Source organism: Corythoichthys intestinalis, chromosome 7, assembly GCF_030265065.1.
Source record: "Corythoichthys intestinalis isolate RoL2023-P3 chromosome 7, ASM3026506v1, whole genome shotgun sequence".
Taxonomy (NCBI): Eukaryota; Metazoa; Chordata; class Actinopteri; order Syngnathiformes; family Syngnathidae; genus Corythoichthys; species Corythoichthys intestinalis.
Genome location: NC_080401.1, coordinates 24,178,676 through 24,199,365, shown reverse-complemented (window position 1 = coordinate 24,199,365; position 20,690 = coordinate 24,178,676). Strand labels below are relative to the sequence as shown.

At 39.4% G+C, this 20,690-nt stretch overlaps 1 protein-coding gene across 2 annotated transcripts in view; it reads left to right on the top strand.

Annotated features, from left to right (window-relative positions):
• The window catches only part of rabgap1l (RAB GTPase activating protein 1-like), a 164,483-nt gene extending 152,382 nt beyond the window's left edge, over positions 1–12,101 (top strand). For both annotated transcript variants that reach the window (XM_057840616.1, XM_057840617.1), the window contains 6 exons: positions 2,647–2,757; positions 2,895–2,999; positions 5,136–5,219; positions 5,347–5,418; positions 5,688–5,888; positions 9,859–12,101. In XM_057840616.1, the coding sequence (XP_057696599.1) occupies positions 2,647–2,757; positions 2,895–2,999; positions 5,136–5,219; positions 5,347–5,418; positions 5,688–5,888; positions 9,859–10,017 (732 nt within the window). In that variant the 3' untranslated portion in view covers positions 10,018–12,101. The remainder of the gene's footprint in view (positions 1–2,646; positions 2,758–2,894; positions 3,000–5,135; positions 5,220–5,346; positions 5,419–5,687; positions 5,889–9,858) is intronic.
• Positions 12,102–20,690: the final 8,589 nt, after the last annotated feature.

The following is a 20,690-nucleotide window of genomic DNA, read 5'->3' as shown; positions in this document are numbered from 1 at the left end:
AGAGCAAGAAGGAGGTTTCTTTTTGTTGACCACCACATTTTTTTGGGGGGGGGGGGGGGGGGGGGCATACTATATAACTATTGTTCTGTAGTTTAGCAACTCTTCATTTTCTGTCTTTTTGTTGCGTCATGAAATGTTACTTACACTTACAATTTTAGTTATTTGACATTGCATATCTTGAGTCATAAGAGTGAGAAAAACCAGAGGGGAGAGAGAGAGGGGGAAGGGGGAGAAAGAAAGGCTGGAACTTGTTGGACCAAGAAGGGAAACTCCTATCAGGATCATGTGTTAAAGTTTAGTTTGCGGTGCTACAGCCTTGATAGCAAGATTCTCGATTGCAGATTGGGGTAAGATCTTTCTGATCCCTTTAAGAATTTATTCTAAGAAGGTAAACTATTGCATAGTTTAATGGGGCTATCAGCACGATATGAGACTAGTGTGTTAATTTCCTCCAATTAAAATGTAAAAGGTTATCATAATTGTAAACATCCTACTGTATTTGAAGAGATAAAACCCCCACGTGTCAGCATCTGCAGCATAGCAGTACCAACAGAACCTCACTGTAATTGCCTTAATTGGACGTATTTGCTGACAGGAAGCAACAAATTGGATCACACGAGTGATATTTAAGTTACCTTCGTTACTTCCAAGGACTGATGGTTTTATGAGGTAAATGTACCCATGGAATGCACTTCATTCAAGCTGAGTATTTATGTGAGGATTTAAATTCCCAACTACAGGCAAAAGAGATTCTTTTTGCTGAAAAGTTATGGGTATCATATGATTTTCTTCTAAGCATGGCATGAATCTTGTCATTATTAAGTCAACGGTGTCATGTGAAAGACTTTTTAAGGCAGTCATGAGATTCCAGTTATAGGCTACAATGGTCAAGATAACATGATGTTGCTGTTGCTTTTTTTAATTGTGACCGTGGAACTGTGGTTCGTTTTTTTCCTCCTTAAATTTTACAGTTTTGAACTGGAAAATTGAAGATTCTAATAGCAAATGAAAATGTTTCTCTTTTTTTGTAATTTTTTGGCCTTTTAGTTGCAAGGGTATTTGCGCTTTTTTTTTTTTCTGACTTTAAGGACACCGGCTTTTAAGGTGCATCTTATAACACTGAATATGGTGCACATTAGTGCATCAATGTACTGCATTTGTCATTTGTTCTTTTAACATTGTAATTATTCTTTTATTCCCTAATGTATTTGTTTTATTTATGAGTTTTTTCAGCACTTTACTTAGAGCAGTAGCTTTGCGCCAACAAAATGGGTTCGAGGTCATTAACTCATTTGCTCCCAAAAACGTTGAAATACGTTGTATTCTTAATTGTTTCAGTGTCCCAAAGACGTATTTATACGTCTTTTACGTTTTTGTTTTTTTTTTTGTCTTTTTCAAAAGAGAGATCTCTGGGTTGTGATTCAATTTAGCTCCAAAGCACAAAGCTGCAAATCAATTTTAAAGCAATAAAAGTGGCCACTGGAGGGCAGTAGGCGCATTTGGTAAGACCCGCAACCCTATTTAACGGCAACAAACGGCCAAGCCGCAAAGCCGGGGCGCCGGCGGAAGACGTCCGAATGGATGACAGACGGCGGAAGACCGAGCAGAACAACCGGTAGGACGCCCGGGAAGCCAGGCGCTGGACGACCGAGCAGAATGACCGGGACCACTAAATGCCATTGAGTCCATGCTGCTCGCGAGCAGAGCCCGCAGAGACAAAAAAAAAAAAAAATCATCTTTTTGAAACAGGCAGCGATGAGGGAGAAGTTTAACCGGCTGTCACGGCCACTATAGCGTCATCTTTCAGTTAGTTATGTGTAAATAAATTGTTACTTTGCTATCAAAAGCTTTATTTGTCTTGTTGTTTATCTTATTTTGTAAAAGAAAAACATTTTTCAGATGTTTGGGATGTAACTCAAGCAAAAAATAGCAGTGTTAAAGTCAAAGTTATGTTTGAAATGTATGCTTTCACAAAAAGCTCAATTTCTCCGTTTTTTCATCAGAAATTGGAAAATTGCGCAAACTAAGCTATTTTCTAATGCTGATTTCTAAACAATGGAAAAAGATATGAACTTACTTTTTTTCTGCTGAAAGAAGAGGGTCTGATCTTTTTTTTGGTGGGTTCCATGTTTATATAGCAATAGAACAGAATTTTCTGTGGGCCTTGCAAAATCAGTCAAAATCCAGTAAATCGGCTGGAAGCGAAGGGCCTTGCTCCGGTGAAAATGGCTGGGAGTGAATGAGTTAAGCACAACCAGAATTCGTACATAAAGGGCACTGGATTCTAAAGCAAACTCTCACTTTTTTTGTGGGGGGTAGAGTGGGAGTTGGATGTAAAGTATTTTAACCCTTTCATACGCAAACAAGAACATATAAATATTGTTGAAAACCGTTTAACCTTAAATCTGATATCTTCTTTTCATTAACCAGGAATTTACACATTTATCTACTTCTTTATCTTGTGTAAGAAACATACGACGACTTTATCAGGTACATCCCAGTGGGAAGAACGTTGTTTAATAAAAGAGAATTAGATTTTTCTGTTATGTTATAATGGTGGAAAACCGTTAATAAAAGCCTGTTGTAAACTGAACTAAGTGCGTAGAAAATTAACTTACACCAATTTTTATGTGTTTATGTATTTAGAGGGAGAACCGTCGTCTTCAGGAGGCTAGTATGCGGTTAGAACAAGAAAATGACGACTTGGCCCATGAACTGGTCACCAGTAAGATTGCCCTAAGGAATGACCTTGACCAGGTAATTACAATTCTAAGACCTTTACTATTTTATATCTCAGAATCCATACATTTTGGCTTTGCAACGATGACCGTCCGATGTGGCTGAATAAGCTGCACGTGTCTTGTAGAAATGACTGTGTGTTTATGTGCTTTCAGGCGGAAGACAAGGCTGATGTTTTGAACAAAGAGTTGCTTAGCACAAAGCAGCGTCTGGTAGAGACGGAGGAGGAGAAGAGACGCCAGGAGGAGGAGACTGCTCAGGTAACAGCCTCTCTCTGGCAGTATTGGGGCATCCGAGCATTTAAAGGAGAGCCAGCATTTATTTCATGGGTCTTTCAGACAGAATTCACCAAAGCTTGACATTGCCATGTCAGCGATGCGCGTTCACTCAGCTGTTGAGACTGCTACATGAGCGTATTCCAAAAATATACTGACTACAAATAATTCACATGTGTATTTGGTGAGATATATCAGTGATTCGTCATGATTTGTGTATAGACCCCAATCACCAACGTCACACAATCACGTGATCGCTGTATGTGCCGCCATATTGTCCGTCATTGTGTGTCCGTATTGTCAATGATCGTAGTTTCTAAAGGTGGATTCACTTGCAAATTATGGAAGCCCTGGTGCTTTCAGACGCTGTAAACTCATTGGATGAGTTGCATAAAAGCCGTTATTTGGAAAAGCTTCGGTCGATCCAGCCGCCAGATCCATATTTGATGCCCAAACCGATTTTTCCTCCCGTCCGGTCCCGTCCCGTGTGTCAGAGCTCGTCCTGAGACCACAAAATTTCCAATCGTACTCCAGTTTATGTCACGATGAGGAGTCGGGTACCCAAAATCGGCACCGGCCCGAATATAAACCGACATTTGGTCAGCAGAGCGTCACCGTTGTCACGATTGTAAAATGAAACTTGATCGACAACGGGCCGGTGTGTGCCGAAAAATAGTTGCCCCGCATGAAATGTCCCCCCTCACGGGAGCGCTCATTTATAACGCTTTATTGACGGGAAAACATCAAATGTTTTCATGGACGCATTACAGTAATGGATTTACGAATGTAAGATCAGTTTTGAATAATTAAATTACACAAAATATTAGTACTGTATTTTAGTAACAAATCGTGGACTGGGCCACATAACCACCTTTAAACAGAAATGTATTAGTCTACAGGTTTTCACGACCATATCCCAATGACAATCACACAGGTATGACATTTATTAGTTCAAGCAGAGTAAAATAATACATATTCACGGTACAAGAAAGTCGTTTCCGTGTGGGCGCTCCCGTCAGGGGGGACATTTCACGCAAGGCGGCTATTTTTCGGCACAACACCTTTTGTTGCGCTCACCTTCTTGCTTCGCGACCATGGCGACGAGCTTCGTATTCTCCGTCTGATGATGTCTGTGATCGTGTTGGCATCATATTGATGTTTTCGCCGCTGTCTGACAGCTATCGACACAAACGCATCATGGACCGAGATAAACGAACCATGCTGCTTTAGAGATTTGCCCTTTTAACAATGGGCACACAGCAACTACTAAAATGACCGTTTATCTTCTCTTACTCTTTACTGCAACCAACCTCCACACATGCCTTCACCATTTTGATTATTCAATGTTAACGATTGTCAGGAAGATTTATGGGTTCGTTTACTAGGCGGTGATTCCTTAGACAAGCAGAAAAACACGCTGTAATAGGACGAATGTACGTAGCGGTAATATGTAAACACGATGAGCTGACGGACAATATGGCGGCACCAGTCAGGGGGGCGGAGTTGTGACGTCACGTGATTGGGGTCTATATACATCATCAGTGGCAAGTTTCTTTCGATGATATGCTATGCTATGAGGTTTTTCTAATGTCAAGTACATGCCTTGGCTATATAGCTGTTACAAAACACTCCTTTGTACCCAAAATGGCAAGGTGAGGAAAGATGTGAATAATCTAAGTGCTCACTTTAAAAGGAGCCTTTGCATTGCCTCCTTTGACTTTACAGTACTTGACACTTTAAGTTCTGGTCTACATTCTTTCTCCTGAAAGTGATTGCAGTGTTCTTGTGTTTGAATGTGCCCCTGAAACAAAACTCGACTGAAAACTGTAACACCAAATTCATACCTAATAATCGTCTTTTTAAACAGTCTTGTTTGAATGCATCACATAGGAAGAACTTTTAATGCAACTAATTACATGAGAAGGTACAGTGCACTTTAATTACTTTATATACAGTGTGTATACAGTATAACTCCCAGTGATAATGTCAAAAGAGATGATGAAATATGATTCTGTTGTGGTTGGTGCAGAGATCGATTGTTATTCCCAGTGTTTTACTCTACCATTATTTTAATTTTGTTTTGTTTTTGTTTTTTTTCTAAACATATGTTGACCATCTCAGCTTAAGGAAGTGTTCCGGAGGGAGTTGGAGAAAGCCGAGTTGGAAATTAAGAAAACCACAGCCATCATAGCCGAGTACAAACAGGTCAGATCTTGTCACTTAAATCAGCTTAAACCTACAACACATTGCAATTATTTATAGCGTGATCACAGTACAACACTTCAAACCATCCTAAAATCATAGCTGTTATCTAAATCATTCTGTGTTTCAGATCTGTTCCCAGCTTAGCACAAGGTTGGAAAAGCAGCAGGCAGCATCAAAGGAGGAGCTGGACATTGTTAAGGTAAAATTCCTTTTAATTCATGAGGCAATTAGATAGTGTATTAAATTGGACTGAGGTGCAATCCCAATACAATTCATACAAAGAAGAATCACTAACCTTGGGCAAACCCACTTTAATTCAGTTTGCTTCTTATCCGTGAGCAAATATAATTGGAATGCTTAATAAACATAAGCATGGCATGGTAATAAACGTAATGTGAGAGTAATGAGACAGTCAGATTTCATAGACAATTTACATGCAAGTATGCCTGTGAATGTGTTTCTCTGCAGAGTAAAGTAACAGGTTGTGAGCACTGCAGAGACCTGTTCAGCACCCTGGGGTCCCTCCAAGTGTCATCTCCGGGCCGCGACAATGCCACATCCGAACCGCCGGACGAGGAAAAAGACGGACTGAAGGAGCAGCTCAGGCAGATGGAACTGGAGCTGGCGCAGACCAAATTGCAGCTAGTGGAGGCAAAGTGTCGCATTCAGGTGAGCATTAGTGTAACCGGTCTTGATGGTGGGGATCTAACTCTTCCTGTTGGACTGGGGCGCAAATGCGTGCTGTCAGTGTGGGAGCCGAGCGTGTTGACTACTGAGCTAAAAGCCCAGGCTGGTAGCTTCAGCCGCCAACACGCTCTCTAGAAGACGTCAGGAATGAGGTTTTTGTGTGCATGCACAACATCCACTTGCACATTGCATTAAGGCTATACAGTCATGTGAAAAAATTAGGACACCCTATGGAAGCCTGTGTGTTTTCTAATATATTTGGTCATATGGATATTTAATATCAATTTTAACAATCTTGAGAGATTCAAGCAATAGAACTAAACAATTAAAACTGTAAAAAGTTTGTTTTTTATATATATAACTTTCTGTATAATGTTATAGATGTATATAAATTTTAAATAAATGCAATTTCTGTTGAGGAATAAATTAGGACACCCCTACATTCAATCCCACTTAAAATGGCTAAAATCACACACAGGGGGTATCACATCAGGTGCACATGATTAGAACATCATTACCCAGTGTTTTGAAGGAGGCTTGCCTTATTTAAACCTCACATTCTGAGCACATTCGAGCTGTCTGAGGCTTTCAGAAAGAAGATTGTAGATGCTTATGAGTCTGTTAAGGGATTTCAAAAGATCTCAATAGGATATAAAATTAGCAATTGCACTGTCTGGAAAATAGTCTATAAGTGGAGGACGTTCAAAACAACTGCCAACATTCCCAGGTCTGGCCGTCCAAGCAAGTTCACCTCGAGAGCAGACCGCAAGATGCTAAAAGAAGTCTCCAAAAGCCCTTAAATTATCTTAACGGGACCTACAGCAGGCTCTTGCTACTGTTGATGTGAAAGTGTATGCCTCTCCTATCAGAAAGAGACTTACCTTCATGGGAGGTGTGCAAGGAGGATACCTTTGCTCTCCAAGAAGAACATGAAGGCCAGACTGAAGTTTGCCACAGTGAATGTAGACAAATATCAGGACTTCTGGAATAATGTTCCTTGGACAGATTAATCTAAAATTAAATTATTTGGACACCAGAACAGAGGACATGTTTGGCCTAAACCCAATACAGCATTCCAGGAAAAGAACCTCATACCAGCTGTCAAGCATAGAGGTGGACGTGTCATGGTTTGGGGATGCTTTGCTTCAGCGGGACTTGGCCAGCTCACCATCATAGAATACACCATGAATTCTATCGTGTATCAGAGTGTGCTTGAGGAACATGTGAGATCATCTGTGAAAAAAAATAAAAACTGAAGCGAAACTGGACCCTGCAACATGACAATGACTCAAAACATACCAGTAAATCCACTAAGGACTGGATGAAAAGGAAGAAATGGAGAGCCCTGGAATGGCCGAGTCAAAGCCCAGATCTTAATCCCATTGAGATGAAGTGGCTTGAAACAGGATATACATGCAAGAAACCCCTCAAACGTCTCAGAGCTAAAAGTATTCTGCGTTGAGGAATGGGGCAAACTTTCTTCAGACCGATGTCAAAGACTGGTAGATGGCTACAAAAAGGGTCTCACTAAAGTTATTTCAGCCAAAGGGGGTAACACCAGCTATTATCTGGTAGGGTGTCCTAATTTTTTCCTCAGTTTGAATATGCATTTTTGTTGCTTGAATCACTTTCTTTTCCAGCGATAAAGAAAAACAAGATCAGACATTGATATGTGAACATTTCTTAAAGTGATCCTCTAACTTAAATATATGTAGGCTCTAATAAACCACAATTGTTCTCCTGTACTAAAATATGTTGTTAGAAACACATAAAATGTAAAATTAATGGCAATATTTTACAATATTTAGTTCATATTTTGACCGTTAGTTGGCGCCATGGTTTGCGGGCTCGCAGTGATCACGTAATTGGTATCATTTCAAATGTGTAGCATGTTAAACAATTGCTTATTGCTGCCTAAACTCGCGAAGTAAAATGCCACGATGTGCTGCTTTTGGATGCAATTTCCAGTCAAATGGAAACAAGGGGAGTGAAGTGAGTGGTCAAGGTGGAATTATTATTTTTTAGTGAATAAATGTGCATAAGTGGTAGCTTTTCCCCCTTTTTGGTCCCTGTATGCACGTACCCTACCCACCACGCGTTCCAACTGGCGCCCGAACATTTTTCCCGGATCCTCAGTCAAGTAAGGGATCCGTCTATTTTCTGGATTCGACGGTCCCACCACGTCTGCAATATTGGTTTCGGATCTGGCCATTTTTTTTTGATTCGTCGGTCCCACAGCGGCTTTTCGAAACAGCCTATTTTGTGGAATCGACGGCTGCGATTTGCCATGGGATCGGTCTAATTCATGGATCTTCGAGTGAGTAAAAAACACGGATTTGAATTGCTATTGCTATTCCCCAAATCATACTAAATAATTAAAGCACTATGGCACGCTACAGTGACGACAGTGACTCTGACGTGGGCCTCACAACAGAATAAATGTGCATAGTGGAAGCTTCTCCCCTTTTTGGTACTTTTATACACGTATCCTAGCTACCACGCGTTACAATGTACAAGACATGGATTACACAAGGTGTGCTCTTTGGCCTGTACTGTATGTAAAGCACACGACAGCTCTGGATGCTAACACTCTACATAATTATATTGGGATTAGTTTGAAAACGCAATATGCTTACCTTGAATATCTGCTAATAAAACCGGACAGCATACACTCTCGCTCCCAACCGGAGTTCCCAACAGGACTCTCTCACATCACCAGTTTTGCCCAACTTTTGTCTTATCAGGTATTTGCTGCACGCATTTTTCCCTGAAGCTTGTATTGTGAACGACCGACAGTGCTGTCCTGCTCTTCACTTTTCAGATTTGGTTCAAATAGGAAGGGTAGAACTGACGACATGTTGGGAAAGCTAACGAGTGACACGCTGGAATTTCGGCAACGGGACCAGTGACGTCACGCACTGCGACGTAACAAGAATGGCGACCTATCACTTAAAATAATTTTACAAACTTTAGTAAAACAAAAACATTAAGGGGGATTTTAATATCAAATTATTATAACTCATACTAACATTTATCTTTTTAGAATTACTTGTCTTAAAAATAAAGGATCCCTTTAATAAAGAACTGAATATTTCATGGGGTGTACACTAGGGGTGTGACAGAATATCGAAATGGTGGTATATCGTGATACTTTGTATCCCAAAAGGTTTTCGATATGCTCCTGCCAAGAATCGGGATATCGTTTTGAAAAGGTGTCAATTTCTAAAAAAATAAATATAATGAACCAACAAATTCCAACCAAAATTTTCCACCATAATAGTGTCTCAGTTAACTCTAAGGCTGCATTGACGGTTCTCGACGCCCAATCCATTTAGACTGAGAACATTCGGTCATTTGAAACCAGAGCATTCACAGTCATTCTATCCGATTTTCAGGGCATTTACAGGTCACTTGCTGTTCATTTTAGGGTATTTACTGGCCATTTTCTGTTGAGTTTGAGTCACTGCCTATTCATTTGGGTCATTTCCTGTTCTATAACTCAAAATAAACAGGAAGAGACCCTTAAAATACCCCAAAATCAACAGAAAGTAACTGAAAATGAACAGGTAAATGACCTTAAATGGGCCAAAATTACTTCCTTACCTGGCATTGGCTGCCACTATCGGCCACGGACGTTCAATCTGTTTGAAGTGGGAAGGATGGCAGCGACTGAACGAATGTTCATTCGCTGCCAGTTCAAATGGATTGGACGTCTACTAATGATAAACTCATTCCAATTCACAGCAGAAGCTTGTTTTTCTCTCTATTAGTTGTTTGTACAATATACTAATGATTTCCTGACCAATGTATCGATAATCGTTGTATCGTCAGATCATCGTTATCGTGAGCGTTGTATCGCAAATTGTATCATATAGTGAGGTAACAAGAGGTTCCCACTCCTAGTGTACACAAACCTGACTTGACACAGCTGCTTCCTCTTGCTCTCACACAGGAGCTGGAACACCAGCGAGGAGTCTTGATGAACGAGATCCAGGCGGCCAAGAACTCTTGGTTCAGCAAAACGCTTAGTTCTCTCAAGAGCTCCGCCTCCTCTTCATCCACATCATCGTCCCCAAGCCCGTCATCCTCAAAGGAAGGCCCGCCAGCCTAGAGTCCTCTGGTGTCGTGGCCTGAGCAAATCATCGGGCAAAGGACAAATGCAGTGTTCCTTTTCCCAAGAGAGAAGGTGGACAAAACTTGGAAGACTGGACCGGCCTGAAAATATCCAGACAATGTTATTGCCACCTCTGTAGGTGATAGACTTTCAGTTCTGGTTCATTCATGATATGCCACGAAAAGGTTGAATGACTTGTCGCCGATCTTATACTGCACAATTACAGTGATTTTAATTTGAGTATATAGCGGTTTCAGGAGCTGATGCTAGTCTCCAAACAATCTTCTTGTCGTCTTTACTGACACAATAGGAGCAGTTGTCTTGATTTGATGTACAGCAAAGCTTCTCTGAAAAGGAATACTGCATTGAACTGTAACCAAGAACGACACAACATTTGTGTTTTGTTCTTTATAGAATTCTAACTTAAACAATGTCCTAACAAATCTTTAAAACTATTGTTTTTATATTAACCCTGTACAGTTCTTATATAGGTTGAAACGGAAAAGAATTTTGTTTTTTCTAATGTTTGAAATTTTATTGTGATCTGCGTAAGCACAGCGTGCCATTGTTGTGATTAAGTCCAAACGCTGGCTAGCCAAAACTATGTGCACGAACCCTCATGAGTCTCTTTCACTTCTGACCCACCTCCACTTATGGGTTTTCTTTAACTCCAATCCTACATTTCATTCATTATCGACACATTAACTTGGGGCCTGCAAGTATTTCAACAATGTGGTTAATGAAAGCAAATTCTTCATCAAACCGCTATGTGCTTTGTTCCAAACACCATAAAACATGTCCTTAATTTGATACCTTAATTACATTATAAATTTCATAACAGTCACAGAATGACGAATGTCTGCTGCTCTGCTTCTCGTTGGCCTAAGTTTCACCACTTTTAGTATAAATTTTGAAATAATTACCTTTTAATTTTATCCTCCGCCAAAATTTGTGTATGCGTTTCAAAATTTTCAAAAGAGACAAAAGACTGTACGTATCGTAAATGGTTGAACTAATGCTGCTGCCATTGACGTTGATAGATGAAACAGATCAGCTCTAAAATGAACTGTTTTTCATTGACCACACCGTAACTTTAGCATAATACCACTTAAAGCACTGAAACTAAGGAGCCACATCAATAACCTTCCTACTGCTGTAACTGCTTTAATCTTATTTAGTAATTCAACTAATTAGCTGCCATTGACAGGTATAGACCTTCAATCCATTTTGACTGGGAGGGTTGGCAATGACTCTATCGCCGTTAATTGCAATGATACAAGATCATTCGATGCTGTCAATGGCTAATAATGGCTAATAAACCAAATACAGAAATGTACTTAAAATTTTGTTGTTATTTAGGATTCCTAAATGAAAATGGTTGCATGGTGGCGTGGTTGTGTAGCACGGCTGCCTCTGAGATTTGTAGTTCAAATCTGAACTCCTGCCTTACTGTGTGGAATTTGCATGTCCTCCCTGTGCCTGCGTGGGTTTTCTGTATGTTCTTCAGTTTCCTCCCACCTTCCAAAAACAAGCATGTTAGTTTCATCGTTATTGCAGAAATCAACAATTATCAGGGGTAAAGATTTTTTTTTGTTTCTTTGTGCCAACATGATATTCTTATCCCGGCTGACAGTGCGATTCGTGTATGTGTGATCTCACCGTATGTTTGGATTGTTTCAATTGTGTCTTTTTGTTTCTGACTGAAGTAGTCAGTCGTGCCATAGCAATCTTCCTGGTCACCCTTGGACGCTCATAGTATCCAGTAGCTATCGGGCTGCTAAACTGGACCAAACATACCAAAGGGAGCCGATAACCTTTCCGTTCACATTCCTTGTGTCCATCCCGACAAGCGCCGTCATGTAAATGTTTGCCAAGATAAACTCTCATCATTTACATGCACTCGCACTAACGCCATTTGAAGATGCCGCTTGGTTTCTAAGTTCTATGAAGCACAGAGCATCAACATTTTACTGTTCCAGACAGGAATTTTATAATTCGTTCTAACTGTTCACTCAGAGAGACTCTTGTTGTTTGCTGTTAAGTCACTGTCTGATCTGCGTTAATAAATGTCAGTGCTTCTATTCATTTGTGCACTTTCATTAAATGTTATGTTCGTGTTCTCGTAATATTTCATTTGTTTCTGAATGGTGTGAATCTTCCTGACGGGATGACTAATGAAGCTTCAGCAAATTAGAGCGTCATCAAAGGTGTGTCTGGCTGATAACATTTGTGTTTTTGTTGAGTGTGTCTGTGGATTTTGTTGTCATGGTGATTTCCAGACAGGCTCTTCTAAAGTTGGTCAAGTAACAGGTTGAATTTGGTCAGGCAAAATGATCTGACACATTTGTAGGTTTAATAAAAGGCAAATAAAGAAAGTTATTTTGGAAAAGTACATACAGTGGGACAAATAAGTATTTAGTCAATCACTAATTGTGCAAGTTCTCCCACTTGAAAATATTAGAGAGGCCTGTAATTGTCAACATGGGTAAACCTCAACCATGAGAGACAGAATGTGGAAAAAAAAAACAGAAAATCACATTGTTTCATTTTTAAAGAATGTATTTGCAAATCATGGTGGAAAATAAGTATGTGGTCAATACCAAAAGTTCATCTCAATATTTTGTTATGTACCCTTTTTTGGCAATAACGGAGGCCAAACGTTTTCTGTAACTCTTCACAAGGTAAGGCAAGGCAAATTTATTTATATAGCACAAGCTTTTCACACACTGTTGCTGGTATTTTGGCCCATTCCTCCATGCAGATCTCCTCTAGAGCAGTGATGTTATGGGGCTGTCGTTGGGCAACACTGACTTTCAACTCCCTCCACAGATTTTGGGGTTGAGATCTGGAGACTGGCTAGGCCACTCCAGGACCTTGAAATGCTTCTTATGAAGCCACTCCTTTGTTGCCCTTGCTGTGTGTTTGGGATCATTGTCATGCTGAAAGACCCAGCCACGTCTCATCTTCAATGCCCTTGCTGATGGAAGGAGATTTTCACTGAAAATCTCTCGATACATGGCCCCATTCATTCTTTCCTTTACACAGATCAGTCGTCCTGGTCCCTTTGCAGAAAAACAGCCCCAAAGCATGATGTTTCCACCCCCATGCTTCACAGCGGGTCTGGTGTTCTTTGGATGCAATTCAGTATTTTTTCTCCTCCAAACACGAGAACCTGTGTTTCTACCAAAAACTTCTATTTTGGTTTCATCTGACCATAACACATTCCCCCAGCACTCTTCTGGATCATCCAAATGCTCTCTAGCGAACCGCAGACGGTCAGCAGGGCGACACGTCTGGCAGTGCAGGATTTGAGTCCCTGGCGGTGCATTGTGTTACTGATAGTAGCCTTGGTTACTGTGGTCCCAGCTCTCTGTAGGTCATTCACTAGGTCCCCCGTGTGGTTCTGGGATTTTTGCTCACCGTTCTTGTTATCATTTTGACGCCACGGGATGAGATCTTGCATGGGGCCCCAGATTGAGGGAGATTATCAGTGGTATGTATGTCTTCCATTTTCTAATAATTGGTCCCACAGTTGACTTCTTTACACCAAGCGTTTTACCTATTGCAGATTCAGTCTTCCCAGCCTGGTGCAGGTCTACAATTTTGTCTCTGGTGTCCTTCGACAGCTCTTTGGTCTTGGCCATAGTGGAGTTGGGAGTGTGACTGACTTGGATTGTGGACAGGTGTCTTTTATACCGATAATGAGTTAAAACAGGTGCCATTAATACAGGTAACGAGTGGAGCCTCGTTAGACCTCCGTAGAAGAAGTTAGACCTCTTTGACAGCCAGAAATCTTGCTTGTTTGTAGGTGACCAAATACTTATTTTCCACTCTAATTTGGAAATAAATTCTTTACAAATCAAACACTGTGATTTTCAGGTTTTTTTTCCACATTCTGTCTCTCATGATTGAGGTTTACCCATGTTGACAATTACAAGCCTCTCTAATCTTTTCAAGAAGGAGAACTTGGTGGTTGACTAAATACTTATTTTCCCCACTGTATAATGCCATTTTTTTCATGTACAGTAATGCCATTTTGTTTTGTTCCTTTGTAGTGCCATTGTTTTTTCGTTTCTTTTTCAGTTGATGCCGTTAAATGGACTGGTGAGCATCGCGCTTTCATTGTGGAAACATTTATCAACACAAGCTAACTGCAACACGACGAGTATTCCGTTTGCACAGTCTTATTATGGTTTACCAACTTCAGCGCTACTGGATCTGCATTGGCACGAAAATCAACTGGCTGGCCTCGCACCGCCAGAAGTCCAGAAAATGTGACAGCGGTAATAACTTTATTAATAATTAATAATAACACAATAATAATGATTTGATTTATTTATTTTATTTATTTATGATTGATTGATTTAATTTTAAAAACCCAATGAAACAGAATGGCAATACAACCCTTAGCAAAAAGTATGGAATCACCAGTCTCGGACGAGCACTCACTCAAGACATTTTATCATGTAGAACCAACTCGGATAAAACGTTTGAAAAATAATCAATTAGTTCAAAAGTGCAACTCTTTAGCATTCAGAAACACTAAAAGAAATGAATAAAAAACATTGTGGTGGTCAGTAAATGTTATTTTATAGAACAAGTGCAGGGAAATATATGAAATCACTCCATTCTGAGGGGAAAAAATATGGAATCCTGAGAAAAAAAGAAATAACAATCAAAACACATCTCTGGTATTTAGTAGCACCACCTCTGGCTTTTATGACAGTGTGCAGTCTCTGAGGCATGGACCTGATGAGTATTCTTCATCAATTTGGTGCCAACTTCTTTGATTGCAGTTGCCAGATCATCCTTGCAGGTCGGAGCCTGGCTGTGGACCTTTTTTTTTTTTTCAATTTCCACCATAGGTTATCAATAGGGTTGAGATCTGGGCTATTTGCAGGCCATGACATTGACTGGATGAGTCTTTCTCCAAGGAATGCTTTATCAGTTTTAGCTCTGTGGCATGATGCATTGTCATCTTGGAAAATGACAAACATATTTTCAGTTGAAGGGATAAGAAAGCTGTCTAAAATTCTAATGTAAACATGTGCATTTATTGAAGATTTAACCTTCGCCATCTCCCCAGTGCCTTTGCCTGACATGCAGCCCCATATCATAAAGGACTGAGGGAATTTTGATGTCTTCTTCAGGCAGTCATCTTTGTAAATCTCACTGGATCACCACCAAACAAAAGTTCCAGCATCATCACCTTGTCAAGAGTCAAGAATCTGCATTGGACAAGGTGTCACGAGTCAAGAAACTACATTGGACATGTACTTTTTGAAAATAACACCTTTTTGTTTCTTCACTTTATTTGGCTTTTATTAAACCTACAAATATGTGCCTACCCACGTGTTAATGTGGTCTCACTTGACACATAAAATAAGTAACTTCTGTTGGTTCACGTTAGGTTGAGCTGAACCTGAGTTTTTTTTTTTTTCCGTTGAGGAAAAATTGCATGTTGAAGTTAAACTACTCTCCAGCTCCAAGTTTCACCACTTTGTGAACAACTATGAGCAAAAAATGGCAACATTTTAGAATAATTCCTTCAAGCAGCGCTGCATTAAAAAAAAAAACAAAAAAAAAACGCATCATTATGAAAAATTATTGCCATGCGGGCTAAGGGATACTCAACATTCCAGACCTGTCTACTGCTGCAAATATGTGTTGATATGATGAATCAGATTTCAGCTTCTGTGTGCTGCCATGTCAGTCACATTTGTTCAGAGCCTTCAGAGTTCAGTTGTGCAGATCAATATAACTTAGGGTGACCATATTCTGATTCTCAAAAAAAAAAGAGGACACTCGGCCCAGCCTCGAAATACTTGAATTCTAATTGAAGTTCACTTAAGCCTATATCACTTCAATATATTTAAAGTGTGCCTCTTCCGTCTGGATAGAAAAGTTCAGTTTATCACCAAAAAAAAAAAAAAAAATTGCCATATAGTACATAACCAAAGACACAAATTCAAATTCTCAGAGGTTACTCAACCGGCTTTAGTATTCCTAAAAAATAATTGACCTTTAAAAACACAAAATAAAACAAAAACAAAAGGAATTAAATAATGACCAAAAAAAAAATATTATGCAGACCCATGGAAATGTAGTCCAGTCAATAAACACAGTAGCTATGTGCCAACTAAACATTTTCATAAATTACTATCACGACAAATGTCGTTGACAAACTGTTATTCCCACTCAATTGTTATTCAATGTTCTAGATTGCATGCAAATAATAACCGAAATAGCCTAACAAATGCTTCAACCAGCATGTTTCCAAATGCAGCAGTTCAAAACTACTTTTCCCATAATGCCTAGCACAGCTTAGCTCACTGACAGCTACCCAATTAACAAGCGCCGGTAGCCAAGGCAAAATCAAACACTGCTATAAAAGTTTACAATCATCGGCAGCACAACGATGCGGCACCAAACGGGATTTTACAGATCACACCAGTACAAAGCTCCAACATTAGTAGTCAACAGTTGCCGGAAAATAAGTTTATTAAGGCTACATACCAATAGCATGTGAGCTCCTGTCATGACGAAGGTTTGTTTGTGAATGAGAATTGACAATTGACGCCATGATAAAGCTAGTCTGTGACTGCTCACACATGTGCAAATTTGTATCCGAAGCAGAATGAAGGTGTTTTCGTCTTAATTACACTTTTGGGTACATGAGCATTTGTACCACAGTACCGTAGTTTTCTATGCAAAGTGTCACTCAATTTCAACTCACGGAAATTGGTCCCGTGAAAAATAATGAAAACCGGACATTTTCATGACTCTATAAAACCCCGCCGGACGCCCCGGACAAAATGTGAAAAGTGGACATGTCCGGGCAAAAGAGGATGTTTGGTCACCCTAATATTACTTAAATGATATTAGTAATGGGACTGTTTTTTAATCACACAGATTTGAACTTGCCTTTACAGATGCAATGTTTTAAATAAACATATCTTCCCATTGGTCAGACCGAAATTCTCAATTAACATAATACATACGTGCACATATCAATACATTTAATAATAAGTGTCTGTGATGAGCATGATGTTATTTTCTTACATGCATTTGTTTTTTTGTTTCATGTAGCTCATCCTGTTATTCCCCTTTTAAACATAGGTCGGCTGTCATGTGTTTTTGTCTATTTTTTTTTTTTTAAACAGAAATTACGTCATGCAATATACACTGATAAGAGCAAAGTCACCTGGGATAAGCTCCAGTAAAAGCATAGAGCAGTACACAGGGATGGATAGATGAACAGATGAGTATATTCTACATCCACTAGAGGGTGCTGCATTATCGAGTCATGATTTGCAGACATCTCATACAAACACAACTTTTTACTGTAGTCGGAGTGCAGAATGCGAATACATATCAAACAAACGTGATTTATTAGGAAAATCCAATGCCATTGAACGTGTTCTGTTAATAATATACAATCAAGGCGATGTTAAATAGTAGTTCAAATCTCACAATTAATGAATACATTGTGACTTTATTGATCTAATAGTGTCCATTTTGCTTATCTCAAAAGCCAAAAGGCCATTGCCAACTTAAAGACCTACTTTTGAGATGTGTACATATTAATGCATCCACATTTGTTTGTTTTTTCATAACACAGTCATTAATGTGTTGGGTTTTCAGATATTTTGTGTCACATTTGTCATTTTTTCTCTCTCGTTTTTGTGCATAAGCAATATTTTTTACAAGCATGTTTGTAATTTGTTTTGGAAAAATTAACTTTATTTTAGAATTTATCTACAATATACCCACATGAATCTGAAACTCATGACATCATGGGGGAAGTGGTTTAAAGGTGACGACGCAATTTGAATCAAAGGAAATGATCAAGTGTGAACTTGGTTATTTTGTAAACATTTAAGCAGTAGACTCTCCCATTTTGCTCAGGATTTTTTTTTTTTTTTTTTTTTTTTTTTAATTTGGAACGAAGATGGTCTCCCAAATTTAGTTCAGTAATGAGAGCCTTGCACAACAACAGCATGATGACCTACTTTCATCAAAACACACACCCCCTAGTCACGTTTCAACAAAATGTTTTGTATTGCCAGACATGCTAAGTCAAATGAGTCTTTTACAATCTGTTCACCTGAATGCAAAAAAAAAAAAAAAAAACATGCAGGAGAAAGATCAGTGATTTTTAAGTTTGAATATGCTGCTTTGACCTCCTCACAAGATGCTAAAAGGAAAAATGAAAATTAGTTTTGCTTCACTAGTACATATATGAAGATTGCAAACATTTTAACTCTTATAAACAAGTTTCTGAGGTACTTCCGCTTTACTTCTGGATTTCTGCTCGCGACTTCCGTTTTCTATGTTCTCTAACCAAAAGAACAGTGGAGCTGGAGTGGCATCACTCATCAAAATCCCTCAAAAAAGACTATTTGGAAAGACCACATCCATCTGCCATCATCACGACATGGGTGGACAACATGTCCATGAAGACAGATGTGGAACTAAACCCGTGACCCCACAAAGACCCTGGTTTATGTAGCCATGTTGCTGCTGTATTATGAAAGGTACACTACCATTCAAAAGTTTGGGGTCCAATCGCAAACGTTTTGAACCGTAGTGTACATAATGAAATATCCCATATGATACACTACGGTTCAAAAACCTTTAAACCGTAGTGTATGTTCTTCCTATCCATGCATTTTCATAGGGTTAAAAATACTAAAGCTAAAATCTTGTGCATGAAACGACTTAGTCTTTGATATTGTTATTCCGAAAATGATGTTTAATCATAGACTTCATAATATGTTGACGGGACATGGGGTGTGGGGCCGATTAAGAGGGGGCCTATCTCCGTCAAAGCTGACAGTAAAACAGTCTCGAATCTTTGTTAAAAGAGCAAAGAACCGGGCAGTTTGCATTTCATTCATTCATTCATTTTCATTTTACATAAATATGTCGAATGTGCTGCTAGTCCTTAAGCCACTGTGGCGCCACCATTTCACCACCAAGAGCTTTTTATGTTGAAAAATTTAGTGTATAATTGCTTAAATTCCTGAATTTTTTAATAGATATGGATGTAAAACAGTCTTGATTCTTTGTTAAAAGAGTAAAGAATCGGGTAGTTAGCATTTATTTTACGTAAATATGTCGAATGTTCTGCTAGTCTTTAAGCCACTGTAGCGCTGCCTTATCACCACAAAGAGCTTTTTACGTTGAAATTCCTTATGAATAAATGATTAAATTCCTGAATTCTTCATAGATATGAACATAAAACCGTCTCAATTCGTGGTTAAAAGCAAGAAAACGAGCAATTAGCATTTATTTCACGTAAATATTGCGGTTTATGACGCCAATGCCATAGCTGTTCATTTCTCCCATTGATTTTTCTCACAACGTTTCAAAATGCATGCGTGGTACGAAAAATATAATGATTACCTTGAATCCTCAAACAAATCACTACTGAGACAATCCTTCCTGTTTGTATGCGGTACAGCTTTCGTACTTTTTCAACCTAAATCTGGCGTTGTATCGCTGCATGTGTTGAATAACTGCGACCGTCTGTGAATAACTGAAGTGGACTGTGGGACGGCCCCCTACTTGAAGGCATGGCGCAGTGTCTGTGGATTGTGTCCTGTCAATATCATTATGAAGTCTATGGTCAGCCAAAGAGCTGAGCAAAACAAATAGTAAAGAGGGCGTGCCAAACTTCATGATTTGATGGGTAAAGTTTCATCCAGTCATGTCCCAGATGTGGCAGTAGCAACTAAATTCAGTGTATTTATTGGTTTAGAGACGCGAATGCGTCATGTCCTTCAGCAGCATGCTTAGGTCTGAAGGGGTTAAGTAGGTTTTTGGTACTCTTTCCTCCCCTGATTTTGTGCCAATTCCCAGAGGTTTAGCAATGATAAGAGTTATTTGCCAAGCATTATTCCTGCTGCGTCTTATTTTCTCCAAATTCAAAGTTGTGTCTCTTTCCCCAATCAGAGATTGAGCAAACTAGACTTATCAGAAATTTCAATCAGGGAAAAAAAGAACTTTTTGCCAGGCGGTAACTTCACCATTGTCAGTTGTGAAAACACGGTCAAGGGAACATGAAAACAAAAGCTGTGTGGAAAGTTGATTTCCAAACCTGTGCCACAAACTGCATTAGAGACCACGGTGATCACATTAAGATCACATACGAGCTGATTCTTCATCATAATAAGAAGTAAATAGCAGGGAGTGTCTCGTGGGGCCTGTATGTCTTAACAGCTGGGCTGTTTCTCCCTCCCATATCGTTCACTATATTAATAATATGAGTCACAGTTCACGTGAACGAGTTGTGTTTTTGCGTCTTCTGCAGAGATTTAGCGGATTCATTGATACAGGAAGCCACCACATCCTGACCAAGTTTTAACCCTTTCAAAGAAAGTGGTCACTGCAGGGGACAGCTATTCAAAAGTTGACACTTAAGGCTGTTAACCCTTTATAGGCCAAGTGACTATTTTTGGTCATTAAAAAAGAAAAACATGAAGTAATAGCAAATATTATTACTGTAATTTTCGGACTATAAGCCGCTACTTTTCCCCCTCATTTTGAATCCTGCGGCTTACAGTACAGTGCAGCTAATTTGTTGATTTATTTGGGTTAATAGATAACACTTTATTTGACAGCGGCGTCACAAGACTGTCATGAGACCTTCATAATTATGACATGAC